We start from the raw sequence: 14,363 nt of genomic DNA, 5'->3' as shown, positions 1-14,363 counted from the left end.
TTTACTGTTCACTTTATGTTGGATGCCATGTTTTAATACTATTTTTGTCTCCTTTTTGGCTCCCCCACAATGATGTATTCTTTGTATTACATTTTATTCCTAGAGGCTGTTCTCACTCCGTTCCTAAAAATAGTTTAATGAAAACTAGTTTAGTGGAAACTAGTTTAACGCGTAGTGAGAACAGTTGAAGCGGTCTTGGAAGCGCTCTTCCAAACCAGTTTGGAAAACCACCTCGCGATGTAGTTTTCAAGATTGCTTTGCCTCTTTAAACTGGTTTTAGCGTAAGTGAGGACACAACTGTTCTTCGGGAAGCGATTTTCGTACATTTTGAGCGCGCTACTCCACACATTGTATGTGGAATGCCTACGCTGCGGTTCGAATTTCGCGCGGAACGTGTCATCCCACTGAGAGCGTATCCATAGCAACAAGAGCGCTTTCCGTGAAGTGATTTTGAGAACCACTTTCGTGTGATTAAGTGGGAACGCTAGCAAAGCGATCTTCCAAACTGGTTTCCTGAATCGGTTTCCAGTAAACTAGTTTTAGAAAGTGTAATGAGAACGGCCTCCTACTCTTTATATTTTTTATTGTGTATCCTAATTTGTAGGCCTATTTGTAGGCCTATACTAGTATTTGTATTGTTTTCTTTTACTGTGGAAATAAATTATTTCATTTCATTTAAATAATCCAAGACCATTAAAATCCATGTAAGTGAATACCATGTTGACTGGCCCCAATGCCCCTTTGATTGGCCCTGGGAGTTTGATTGCTTTCTGTTTTACTCTTGTACTTAGCATCATGCTTAAAGTGGGATATACTTTAGGTTATATGTATGTGAGACTGTTGAAAATACAAGCTCTCACCTATATACAGTGCGTCCCACAAGAAGAAAACCTGTTTTCAAAGACAGATTTCACAATTATTATTGTATTTACCGGTACTATGAATTTGATACTCATCGCAGAGGAATAGAATCCCATTTCTAATTTGAAATCAACAGCTTAGCAAATCGTTTACACAGATTACAAACAATACTGAGGCATATGAAAAAAAACGATCTTCGCAGAAACTCGTGTGAATCTGAATACTTTCGCATTTCAGGGATCAATGAGAGAACCTTAAACAAAGAATACAAAAGAAATGCTAATGATCCATTCGTCAAATAAGCACATTTGTCGTATCACAAACTAATCATGTCCAATATTTCTGCGCAACCTGGTTAAAATTTCAAACTTGTTTTGCTCATTAATGCATGAAGTGTTCATCACATATGAGGTATCAAAATAAAGAAGAATAATTTAATTATATGACTATGCATATTTAAGAAAAAAACATGGGAATCCCAATTTCCTTTTTCTGGGATGCATTAAACATATAAGCCCTAATAAGTACGTAGGTCTACATAGCCTATTTGACATTGTGCAGGGAATTGTTGAGCTACTTATGAGTATTGTTTACTTCCTATTTGATATCTAGTTCTGAAAGTAAAGGAAATGTTACAATCCTGATGGCCATCTTGGTTTGGGATATCTTTAGATAATGATTGCGAATGAAGGGCAAGTATAAGCATACTTTTAGACTAGAAGAAATCTTGATAAAATTTGTTGAAATGAGTCATTGTATGGCTTATGTAGGAAAATATAAAGAAGTCTAGTGTCCACTAGCACCACAATTACTTGGTTAACCCTGCTATTTTGCTGGTCCAAATAATCCTGTGCAATAGGTGGGGTTAACCCACTTTGTCAAAAATACTTTGAGAAAATGAAATGATTTTACGAACTGGCTCAAACCTCGGCTGCTCTCCAAAATATAATTTCGAGATAATCGCGTTCAAAGTTTTGATGTTTTTCAGACACTCTTAAATTCATGCTTTGAAAGAAACCAAATCAATATGTACATGTATACCAATTCAAAGCAAACATTCTATTCTTTTATGATATGCAAAATTTTTTCGCAATTCATATTCATTCAATATTTGAAATGAAGCACACGTATTCATTAAAGGAGCTGCTAATTTTTACAAAGAACGGGTTCGTGAAATTACATGCACCATGCAAACTATGGCAAAAACCACGGTTTGAGCCAATTCATAAAATCATTCATGCAATGGGCATGTTTTTAGAGGCACAAACCACATACGTGCAGCATCTAGTTGTAGTTCACAAAGAATAGTTTGGGGGGGGGGGTTGAGCTGGTTTGCAAGAAATTCAAATACGCTCTTATTCTTTAAATAGTACAAATTTCGATCTGATTTTTATCAAAACAATTCAGTGAATCATGGGCTTTCAGAATATGCAAAAAATAAAGTTTGAAAATTTGACAGAGAATTAGGTTTGAGCCGGTTCGTAATATCACAGAAGATGCATGGAGTTCGTGCGCACTCTCCATCTTACCAAAATGCATACAAATTTAATTGCTCTTGTTTGTTTTGTTAGAAAAATCCACCCCTCTCCCCCCAAAAAAACCCCTCATTGTTTGTAAATATTGAATGTTCACTGTATTATACTTCTGCGGTATCACCCATCAAAACCATGCAGTGGTAAAGTATAATGGCTGCTGAATATTGAAAGTACACTCAATTAAAGATAAATAATTTAGCTAATTTGAGTGCAAAAAATCAATATTTACAAGCAATGAGGTTTCTTTTATGGATTTCTGAAAATAATTCATATATGTTCACTGTATTATCCTTCCATGATATCACCCATCAAAACAATGCAGTGGTACAGTATAATGGCTGCTGTACTCTTCTGTACAGTATTTTATGCTACATGTAGCGTCTGAAATAAGAATATTTTCAACGGCTTGCTGCACACTTTCCGTATCGGCCTAAAGGACAATCCCACTCAGCGTTCAGTTTTTCTCTTGAAATGGATAATGGTTGCATTCTCCCTCTTTCTCTCTATATCCCCCCCCAAAAAAAAAAATAGATAGATAGATAGATACATGTAGATGGATGGATGGATGGATAGATGGGTGGGTGGATGAATGGATGGATGGATGGATAGATGGGTGGGTGGGTGGATGGATGGATGGATGGATAGATGGGTGGGTGGATGAATGGATGGATGGATGGATAGATGGGTGGGTGGATGAATGGATGGATGGATCGAACGATGGATTGATAGATATGTAAATAAATGAATGAATAATAAAATGAATAAAAAATATATTTTAATAATCTCTGAAAAACTAATTAATGACTGATTTTTGCAGGTGGAAACCACTAACCTAATATGATAACATTGTATTATAAGGTTAATTAACATTAATATATAAGTATAATTTTCTATTTTCTGTCTTACTCTGTTTCTCCACAGTGAGTCACATGATGCCAATACCACTTATCCCACTCACTTTCAACACAAGCATCTACATGTATGTACTTAAGAAGAAAGGGGATATTACCATGAAGCTCTTTAAGACATGGTAATTTATGGATGATATTCATAGCATCTTAGCAATTCTTGCAGCTCATATGGCTTGGTTAATTTGCAATGGAATTATTTCTTTTTATGAAGTATGAGATGATTTTGATTTTATATTATGAATAAGAATATTTGACATTTAATTTTAGTTTGATCGATGAAAGGGTCTGAAAGTTGCAGTTGTTACCTTTTTCACTCATCAAAATCGAATACATCACTAAAGTTGTTGGAATAAATCTAAATGACGACATGTAATTGGTAACATGGGTTAACAAAAAGTTTAAAATTACTTTTGTGTGATTTGTTTCAACATTCAATTGTGCCCAATTTTTTTAGTTAAAATATCCCTTAATCCCTTGTTTTCTTAAATAATGAGTATCAGCCCGCTCCTTCTCCCTCTGCCACTCGTCTTCCTAAAAAATCGCTACAACATCAGTGGCCTGCACGTCTCCCAATACGAGATCATGTTTTTTCAACTTTCTTCGTTCTTGACATCTTCTGTATTTTACGTACACGCCCTGCATACGTAAGAGGCCGTTCTCACTACGCTTTCTTAAACTAGTTTACTGGAAACCAATTCAGGAAACCAGTTTGATAGATCTCTTTGCTATTGTTCCCACTTGATCACACAGAAAGTGGTTTTCAAAATCACGTCACATAAAGTGATCTTGTTGCTATGGAAATGCTATCAGTGGGGTGACACGTTTTGTGCGAAATTCGAAACCGCTGTGTGTCTACACCTGTCATTTGGAGCAGGGCGCTCAAAACGTGCAAATATTGCTTCCCGAACGGTTGTGTCCTCACACTAAAACCAGTTTAACGAGGCAAAGCGATCTTGAAAACTACATCGCGAGGTGGTTTTCTCTACCGGTTTGGAAGATCGCTTTAAACTAGATTTAGGAAGGAAGTGAGAAAAGGGAACAGTGTCTAAGACTAGGAATGTACTGGAGTGGACGTGAGATGTTGCTAAACAATGTGGTATGGGGGGGAGTAACGCGTGGTGCATCAAATCTTCAGATTCCCATAGACTCTGTAGAGGAAATGTTCAGTTTCAGTAGGCAAATTTTCACAGAGCTATTTGCCCTTTGAAGATGATAAAGGGTTTTAAAGTCCATTTTATCGAGTATCATACTGTAGCAATGATTACCAAAGGAATACCCTGTACTCTTTGTAAATGAAGATTGCTCATCAAGAAATGTATCTTTTCTAGCATTTTAATACAACATTGATTTTCTGAACCCACATAAATTGTATGATTTGCATTCACCTCTTGTACTAGTACATCATGTTAATGATTGTACATGTATATTCATGTAGTAACTAGTATTACGTCTACATGTAAATCCTGAGAAGTGAATGTACTATAGTGAACCATTTTGGTTTATGACTGCAATTATGGTAAATGGTGGTGATTTTTTACCTGATTGCTAAGAAAGCATGAATGCTTGTAAGCAAGCAACCAGAGGACCGACGGCTTAAGGTCTCCTCCGAGGGACCAGGTAATGAGGATTAATATGTCTGTAAAGCGCTTAGAGACGTCATTCCGATGTATTAAGCGCTATATAAATGCAGAATATTATATTATTATTAATGCCTTTAATACCAAAGGGCACTAGCGCACCAAGTAGGAATTGAACTTGGGTCTCCAGAATCCGAAACCCCGCTCTACAAATTGAGCAGACAATTACGTCAAGAGAATATCTCATTGTCTTGATTGTTATGGGTTGAAGTGTCTGTCGGGTGTCCTTTAGGCAACACTGTTTCTTTATTCAGAGAATAAAAATATAAAAAAAGAAACACTCAAAAGTAGACGTGTTGTATGTAGATTTGTTTTTAGGCATTGACCCCATTCTCATTACAGTCCTAAAACCAATAAATGGGAATGCTGAAAGTGGTCTTAGAAGTGACCTTCCAAACCAGTTTGGAAAACCTTGCAATGTGGTTTATGAGGACACAACCCATGTTCACACTTATTGGTTGCACTACTTGTAGAATGCAAATGCTGCAGATTCAAATTTTGTGCAAAACCTGTGATGATGTGACCCCATTAAGAGCATTCCCTCATACTGTAGAGCGCTTAGAGACTTCTGATAAAGTAAGTGTTAAGCGCTATATAAGCAAGTATAATTATTATTATTATTCCCGTAGCAACAAGACCACTTTGCATGAAGTGGTTCTGGAAACCAGTTCAGGGGATAGTGACGAGAATGCGACCGTCCAATCCGTTCTCCCGAATTGGTTCAAGAAAGTGGAGCGAGAACGGGGTCATTGAGTTGGTTTGTTTGTTTTATTTTTATTTAATGATAACAATATACATTATCAAAAGTACTTACATTGTTTGTTTGAGTGACCATGTAATTCCCCAAACTAGTTGTTGAACAAATTATATCAATGAATCTATGCCAAGGCTCTGAATGATTTTGATTGGTGGAGTGGTAACCACTATCTCCATCTTGTTTTCATTAGCTTGTCCATTTACATTCAGAATGGTGTAAACTTGTGATTATTAATACCCTACTGGCTCCTCAAAACACTCTATTTTCTCATTGATACCTTGCATAGACAATACACACAACAATGCACTATAACTTCTCTAGTGAATGATACACAATCTATTTTGCAATATATTTAATTGCAATATTATTTTATATAAACATTCCAACCAGTTTAATCTGAATGATCAAAATTGCAAATACATTTAGTAGTAGCGGTATGAATTCATAATGTGAATTGCATTTCAGGTCCGTGTTTATTACATGTATGTATGTTTCAAACACTGTTTTGCCTTCTAAAATGAAGTCTAAACACATCCTGAACCAGTCATTTCAATCCTTCAGTGTTGTGTATGCTACCTTGACTGACGAGTCAAGTGGATGAGTAATAGCTAAAGAGGGCTGCGGATTTAATCCATTATTCAAAGAAGATTCTTTCAGAATAAAGATGAATTTGTGCATCACATCAAGGTTTCCATCAACATACTTTATTCTTTGAACAATGAAAAGATGTATTGAGCATTGCAAAAATGTGATTTGTTCAAGAGTTTAAATATTTGCCCCTTTGCACTCATAAGCATTCGGGTAATTCTTAATCTTCTAGCAATGTCCTATCATTAAGAATGTCTTTAAAAGAAAGAAAGAAGTTGTTGCTCTAAAGCCCACCATGCTGATCTGGTGAATTAATTATTTTCTGCTCTTTAACTAGCCCACTATTTCACTCAAATTGTTAGCCCAAAATATTGTAGACTTATTCCAAGAATAGCCTGTGAAACCTAATTTAGCCTGCTCTTTTGCCAAGCATCTTCCTCAGACCAAAATGAATTAGCCTTATCCCATAATGGTATGCAGCACAAGCATCATAATGCATGTGTTCTGGACTTGAGCTTGAAGTTCAAACTTAATTTTGATGAAGACTTGATGCAAACACCAGCTCCCTTCAGCATTAAAGCAGGGTTGAGCAACCACTTTGTTCAGGTAAAGATATACCTTTGGAGAAATCTTTCATTTCTTGTGACTGGAACATTATCTGGATCCTTGACAAAGCTAGCATCTCAGGCTATCCCCATAGTCCCATTCTCTGACAAGGAATGCCTCTAGTGCTCTCCTAATTGCATCATCACCATTGTCCAGCTTGTGCATCATAAGCAGAGTTCCTTCCGGTTCCCTCATGGCATCTCCTTTCTCAATGGGAACTCTGAAGATGAACAAATTAAAGTTCAATCATGCCGCTGCTGCTAGCGGAAAAAGGGCAAGGTTTTCAAGAGTTAGGTAATAATGATGTGCTGTCCGTTTTTTCATGAATCATGATCATGCTTAACCTTCTCTGAGAGCTCATCTTTTCATAAAGATTACAAATAGACATAGCTCCTAAAAAACTATACAGTAGGCATAAGGGTAGGAGTACAAATATGGAAATTAAGAGAGATTGAAGGAGATGCTATTATCATTTTGTTTATGCACGTAGAGATGTTAGCACAATTGTAAAGGAATTGATATTAAAACTTTGTATTAACTTGCGTCAAACCTGGCAGGTCATCTATACGGTACTGCTCTCTAGGAATTCTACAGGAATAACCATCGTTTCTGGGGATTTATTTATCAGTTTCTGAGATTTTACTATCATCCATGTATTGGTGAGTGGAGCCAACACAGTTCAGCGGAACAACCAAAATACAGAGACTGAAGCACAATTGAATTTGTACAGGAATGGATATTAAAAGTATGGCAGGTCATCTATAAGATATTGCTCGTTAAGAATATACTTGCAAGTACGGTAACTTTTTTGAAATGAATGATATTACATACTGAATTACCTGAAATTGAAAAGTAAAAAATAAATCAGATAAAATGTTCACAAAGGCTACAAATGAGAGAGAGGTAGACAGAAACACTGCAAGCCAGATTTAGATTTACACAAACGACACAATATGTTTAATGTGTATATTTCTTTCATCCATCCCGAAGTATGGCCATCCTCATTCCAAATGAAAATTTTGCAGTACTTCATTCATTATTCAAGAAATACATTTTCAAAGGTGGAATTTCAGTTCACATTTCTTGATTTATTTGCAGTAGAACTAGTTTGATAGGTATGAAATGATTTTGATATTATAAATAAGGATGATATTCAAAATGAAATACACTCAAGATCCACAAATACAGTATTATTTATATTTATTCAGGGAGGGGACGAGGGGGAACTATCCCTCTGTTTCCACTGCCTACTTCTATGATGTAATTTGATCTGTTGAAAATGAAGTTTAAACCATGTCCAACCCTACAAAATGATTTGTTTTTCTGAAATCCCTTTGCCTTTGGAATGGTCATCTTGGTCAACAGAGAGATGCCATATTAAAGCAATCAGTGTTCTGCCAGTCATATCAATACTGTCATTCCAAATGTCACCACTGCTTTCTATGCAACCTCTACAGCAATTATAGAAAGACCAATGTCAAATGAGCAAACCACAATCACTAATTTGATTGAAGCCACATTGATACAGCAGCAACCCCCCTGCTTCCATCCTCATTAGAACTATCCACCATTCTCAAAATCATCCCACCAATCAGTGATAAAGATTGATGGGAAATAGGAAGCAGGTCAAATTTCTCTTTGCGTTTTTATTATTTATTCAAGTTTCCCTTCATACCTGTCTGCAAGTCTTTGTTATTATTTTTATTGTTGTGGGGAAACTTTGTGGTTGATCATGCACACCAAAGTCAGTCACTCAGTTGTTTATGTATCTTTTCCTTGCAATTCTCAAATATTAAAATAACAAACAAAAGTGTTGGTGATCATGCCCAATGTCATGTTATTTTGTGACATCAGAGACAAGCAGCTTTTCCAAAAAAAAAATAAAAGGGATTTTTTTTTGAGTGGATATATAATCAGACACGTCATTTCTATGCCCCTTCTTTATATAATTATTGGCATATTCCATTAAAATATTGAATTCATAGAATTCATATAACATGATATATGGGGGATCTGCTTACCACATCACAAATTAAAATCTTTAAAAATTCTTAACTCTCTTAGATGGATTTTCATCACACTTTCACCAATAATTTTCTCTTATTTTTATCTTTCATTTAAACCAACTTCAGTCATGGTGAATTTTCCCTTTAATGAGATAAGGCCTATCCATCTATTCACCAACATTCCCTTATCTTGTTCTCTCTCCCTCTCTCTCTTTCTCTCTGCAGACATATATCTGTCTCTGTCCTAATCTCCAATTACTCTCTCTTATCTTCTCCTAGTCATTACCCTAAGCTTTACAAACACAATTAGCATGTTAGCCTCCACCATGAGGACATACCCCCAGGGGTCACTCAGCCCTGACCTCATAAGGTCATATACCTACTAGTCTGAATTCAAGACCTCGGTAACCTGACTCCTTGATCTCCTGGAACCAGGTGGTGGCTGTGACCAGTTCACCATAGAAGCTCACTTGTTAGAATGGAAATATTTGTATTCCCTTGAAAATTGCTTTCATGTTTTTTTTTTTCTTGAAGAAGTGCTTGTTACTAAAAATGGTGTGGGCATATTATTATCAGCCATAAATATGTAACATATTTGTAATGGCTTGCCCAACCCTACAGACAATTGTATCAATAAGTGTCTGGTATTAAATGTAAAAAGCAGCTTGATAGGCCTACGTAACATGATTTTTATGCTTCCCTTGTTATCTCATATTCCAAAACCAAGTTTGTTTTGTATATTACTGATATTTTTTTGATTGTTATGACAATAACAAACTCCATCATGATTTTAGAGAAGGCATGAAAAACATACAGTCCTGTCTGTCTGCAGAATTTGGCAGTAAATCAGAAAATTTGAAGAGAAATAATTGTTTAATCTGTTGCAGCCAGGTGATCTAATTACATGACACCTTTTGTCACCTGACCAATCAAAACATAAAATTAAAAGCAATGTGTGAGCTTACAGACAGCTGGAATACAACTTTGTTCATTGGATCTGTTGTCAAGATATATTTGGGAGGAAGAAATTGACTTGGCAGTGAGAAATTTGAAATCTCAAGTGCCATTTTTCCTCAATTTTTTGGTACACATCTATTTCTACTTCTCCATAGATTCTTATAAAGCCACCTTGTAGTACCATTGTAAAGGAGTATGTTTCTTGAATTGTTGATGCATAAGACAACAAGGTACATGCAAGTCATATGTAGGACAAAGGTCAAGTTAGTTGCACCCCAGATGGATAGCATGCCAGCACATCTTCAAGATTTTAAAAAGGCACTCTTCATTTTCCACACTAGACCTGCCAAATATAGTATGATTATACACCAGTCAGTGGAGTGTATTTGATCAGAAGGTACACAACAAAAACTGTGGTGTTAACCGGTGTACACAGAGGACCACACCAGTTATTTTACACCAGTGTTAAATTGGTGGTGTTAGTTTTACACCTATAGGTGTTATTACAACACCTATGGTTGCTACATTTACACTCTTTGGTGTTATGTTCAATGTCTAGGGTGTTATTTTAACACCTCAGGGTGTGATCCTCTATTAACACCAATTGGTGTCAGTTTTAACACCACAGTTTTTACAGTGTAGGAAGGAAGAAGAAGGAAGATAAGAGACAATACCAATATAAGGAAGAAGGGAGGGGGGTGAGTCAGATTGTTTTTGTCCAGGTACCAGGCTATGTACACGAAGCTTTTATTTGTTTGGGTTTTTTTCCTCCTTTTCATTGGTCAACCTGTATCTTTTGTCAAGAAATAATAAAAAGCTACATGTAACTTCATGTATGGACAAGAGTAGTTTGTATAATGTTGATCACTTCTTCAAAGTAGGCCAATGGCAATTAGTCTTAGGAGCTTTTGTATCCTGATTAACCAAGATGGTTGACCAAAGCTTTGGGCTTACAACTGTCTTAAAGGACTAATCTTGTAGTAGTACATCTGCAGGTTGAGGAGTGAGGCTTATATAGGCCTTTTGTGTGTCCAGATACTGCGAGATGACTGCACACACCCCCTGATTAAAACTACACGCACTGTACACACAAACAAAGCCTGCATGCGAAACTGAATGAGGGATCCCTGTTCTATAGAGCGTCAGTGTTTTGGTCATTTCTTCAGCGAACAGAGGAGAGATCGAGAGTGACTGTGTGCACTGTTGTATGCAAAGGACGGTCATGCATCCATATGAGCTGATAGAGGAGCTTGCATTCGACGGGTGAAAGTATTTGGGAAGGAAGTTACAAATAGCGCGGTTCATGTTCATGGCCGGCCAGGCATTCTACATGGTGTAAAACACAGTTACTCTATCTAGGCCCTCTGCATAGGTAGTGCAGCTATAGACGTACTCTGCACACCAAAGCCAATCTGTACGGTATATGGAGGTGTAGGATGAGAAAGTGATCTACTGATGTAGCTTGTACAGCCATTGTGAATTTTGTGGATATACCTAGTGAAGCTGAGTGCTTCTTTGTGGTGAAATGAAGCTGTGATTTTTTCCTTCCTGTGTTTGCTGTAGGCCCTATTAATTGGAAACTTCCCTACAACAACATGGAGGAGATTAGTCAAACCAACGTTGAATTGTAAGTTTTAGGGTTCTTTTCTGTTCTGATTTAGTCTGCAAAAGGCAATTATTGTGCCTTGATAATAGTTTAGAGAATAACATTCAGCACAGTACTTGTCTTTTTTTACTACATTGATACAAATGATAATGTCAAAGGCCCTCTAGCTTTTCTCTGTTTTGTAGGCCTATAACTACTAAAGCTAGGGTAAATACAGGTTAGTATAGATAAGTATACTAATACTGACCCAGCAATATGTGTGAGTGAGGTAAATATGAGGGACCTGCAAAGTGTATTTTTTTCTGTGACAACTCAAAATTATATACCATAAAATGAACAATCAATATGTCAATACACCAGACGTTGGCCTGTACCTTGACCTGTAGCTGTAGAAGAAGAAGTCGTAATTGTTACAGTGTTACCTAAAAATGAAGACATAGGCCTGATTGTTTCTGTTATTTCACACCTAAAATGATAAGAAATAGCAAAGATTTTACAAGTAAAATTGTTTTTGAAATATTGTAATCATGAAATATAATAATATAAAAGTATGTTTTTTTTTCAATCATTGTCATCTCATCTTATTTCTCAGGGCTTAATTCAAGTATGTTTCTAGGCATTTTATAAATGGTGATTCTATTGAAATATATATATACGATGGAACTATAAAGCATTGCATTACACGTAAATCCTACCCAACTTTGCCATAATAGCCAACTCATTGATAGTGAGTATCAGCAGAAAGACAACAAGACAAGTTAGAAATAAGTCTGTTTCATGTTTTTTCTGTCATGTCATACCAGTCCCAGGAAAGAATCTTCAGAAGGTCAAGTCAATTTTCAACTAAAGATAATAATCAACCTTTTAAATGGTGGCCTCAACAGAAAGACAAGATAGCCATGGTGTAATAGGCAAAGGGGTGACACAACATTTGCTCTGGGCTTTATTTTGTCTAGTAATATATGTTTAGGTTTTTATTTATTTTGAGGTACTTCCTTAACGAATTACCTGCAAATATAAACTTGTCATCCATTGAAATGAATGAAAAACATTGCTTGCATATTATTAGAAATGTAAAGGCTTTATAATAATTTGGTGACACGAAAGTCCATGCAAAGACAATTTAAGCAATCAGCCTCCGGTGTCTTCGAGTGCCTGATTGTTTCCTTTTCCTTCCACCTTCACAGTTTAAAAAGAACTCCTTACTATTGTTATCCATTGTAACATATGCAAACAAACCAGTCACCCACAAAGCATCTTCAAAACAAGTAGCAAAGTCAACAGAAAAGGATGAAAAGAATTTTTAGTCAAATTGAAAAAAATGGCTCAATGATGCGTAGAGATGTTAATAGTTCAGCCGAAAGTGAGGTTGTTCTTTGTTGTGGTTTGGTGTGCTGTTTATAGGTAGAGAGGTTATTGTGTTATGGTTCCATAAGCATTGGAGTGTGAACAGTGCTATTATTATGGGGTGTATGGTGAGTGAGTGGTGAGTGTCTCATAATGTCTCTTTGTTAACAAGTGAGAGTAATACCTTGGTCACATTTGTTCTACGGCAGCCATAAGGCGAGTCGAAAACAACTGTTTTATCAATTGTTTGTACCAGCTACATATAGGTGGTTTTAGTAAAAATAAATAAAACGGCTGTTTTCGACTCGCCGTACGGCCGCCGTAGAGCAAATGTGACCATGGTATCAGCTATGGTAAAAGTGACATTTTTTGTAAATTTTAAGTTTGAAAAATAGTTATCACTTTCAGTAATTGAAATAGTGATACCTCATTTTAAATAAGTATAGGCATAATGTGAAGTTTTTACATTATTTTATAAATGTTACAGACAGTATATTGGCTGATTTATCTTTAAAACACATAAATGGAATTTAACCAGGACCAGGACTGATCCCTGTACAGAAGTCAATGGGGGAAATTTACCACCAGCTAAAATCAATTTTACGAGACTGATTTGGGATCTCTTGGAAAAAACTTAACTAGTCCCTTGTCCCTAACCCCCCCCCCCCCCCATAGTTCACAAAGACCCTGAAGGTTGTCTCACAAAGATGTTTTTTTTTTCTTCATTCATTGTGTTATATCCCTACCTCATAATACATGCTTGGTGTAGCCAGTAGCATAGTGAGCAACAAGTTTTGAGGGGGAATAACAAGGGCTTGGGGATAGGACCTGAGTTAGTTAAAATTTTGACCTTTTTTAAATGAAATTCCTATTTTGTGATAGATTTTGACATAATCAGAAAATTACCTTTTTAATCTTTTGTTTCTTCCTATTCATTATGTCCTCCCCCCTTTTTCTTTTTCTTTTTTCTGTGAAAGCAGTTTCGTCATGTTATACTTCATTTCCGAGAATAAGAGCATATATACGGGCTTTTAAGCAATTAACAGATGAATGAATTACTAGTAGTCTGTTATTTCAAGTACTGCCTAGTTCTTTAACTTTATGCAATAAGTGCAAATATTATGTCTATGAACATAGTTCTTGCAACCTGAAGTGCATGTGAAATATATTGTAAACATAGGCTAATTTATGTCAGCTGTACAAAGTCTGCTTAATTTGAGCGAGTAGACTTTGTTTTGTTGACATGCACTGATTCACGCCATAGAGTTACGTTTTATAACACATTTTTTTTCTGTTGGATAAGTTCAACATGTTCACCTGTTAGCCTTGTTCAGAAATGTTGTAACAAAGTTCAGCATAGAGTTTGATAGTGTTCAGCTGTGATGACACTAATCACTCTTCTTCAAGGACTTTTCTTTTTTCTATTATTCCTCTTACTTTGACCTTTTTGTGCAGCATGATATTTGATAGTTAGTATGGTTTGTTTTATTAAAGTTAGTTTTACTTGACCCAATAGTTTTACTTGACCATCTAACCAAAAAATCCGATGCTC

The 14,363-nt window shown here is 36.1% G+C and overlaps 1 protein-coding gene across 1 annotated transcript in view; it reads left to right on the top strand.

Annotated features, from left to right (window-relative positions):
* Positions 1-10,845: 10,845 nt before the first annotated feature.
* LOC121409313 (signal peptide peptidase-like 3) overlaps positions 10,846-14,363 on the top strand; it is a 75,958-nt gene continuing 72,440 nt past the window's right edge. The window contains exon 1 of the mRNA XM_041601238.1: positions 10,846-11,485. Within this exon, the coding sequence (XP_041457172.1) occupies positions 11,454-11,485 (32 nt within the window). The 5' untranslated portion in view covers positions 10,846-11,453. The remainder of the gene's footprint in view (positions 11,486-14,363) is intronic.

This window comes from Lytechinus variegatus, chromosome 2 (genome assembly GCF_018143015.1).
Source record: "Lytechinus variegatus isolate NC3 chromosome 2, Lvar_3.0, whole genome shotgun sequence".
Classification (NCBI taxonomy): Eukaryota; Metazoa; Echinodermata; class Echinoidea; order Temnopleuroida; family Toxopneustidae; genus Lytechinus; species Lytechinus variegatus.
Note: the sequence above shows the minus strand (reverse complement) of the source record. Positions and strands in the feature narration are given on the sequence as shown.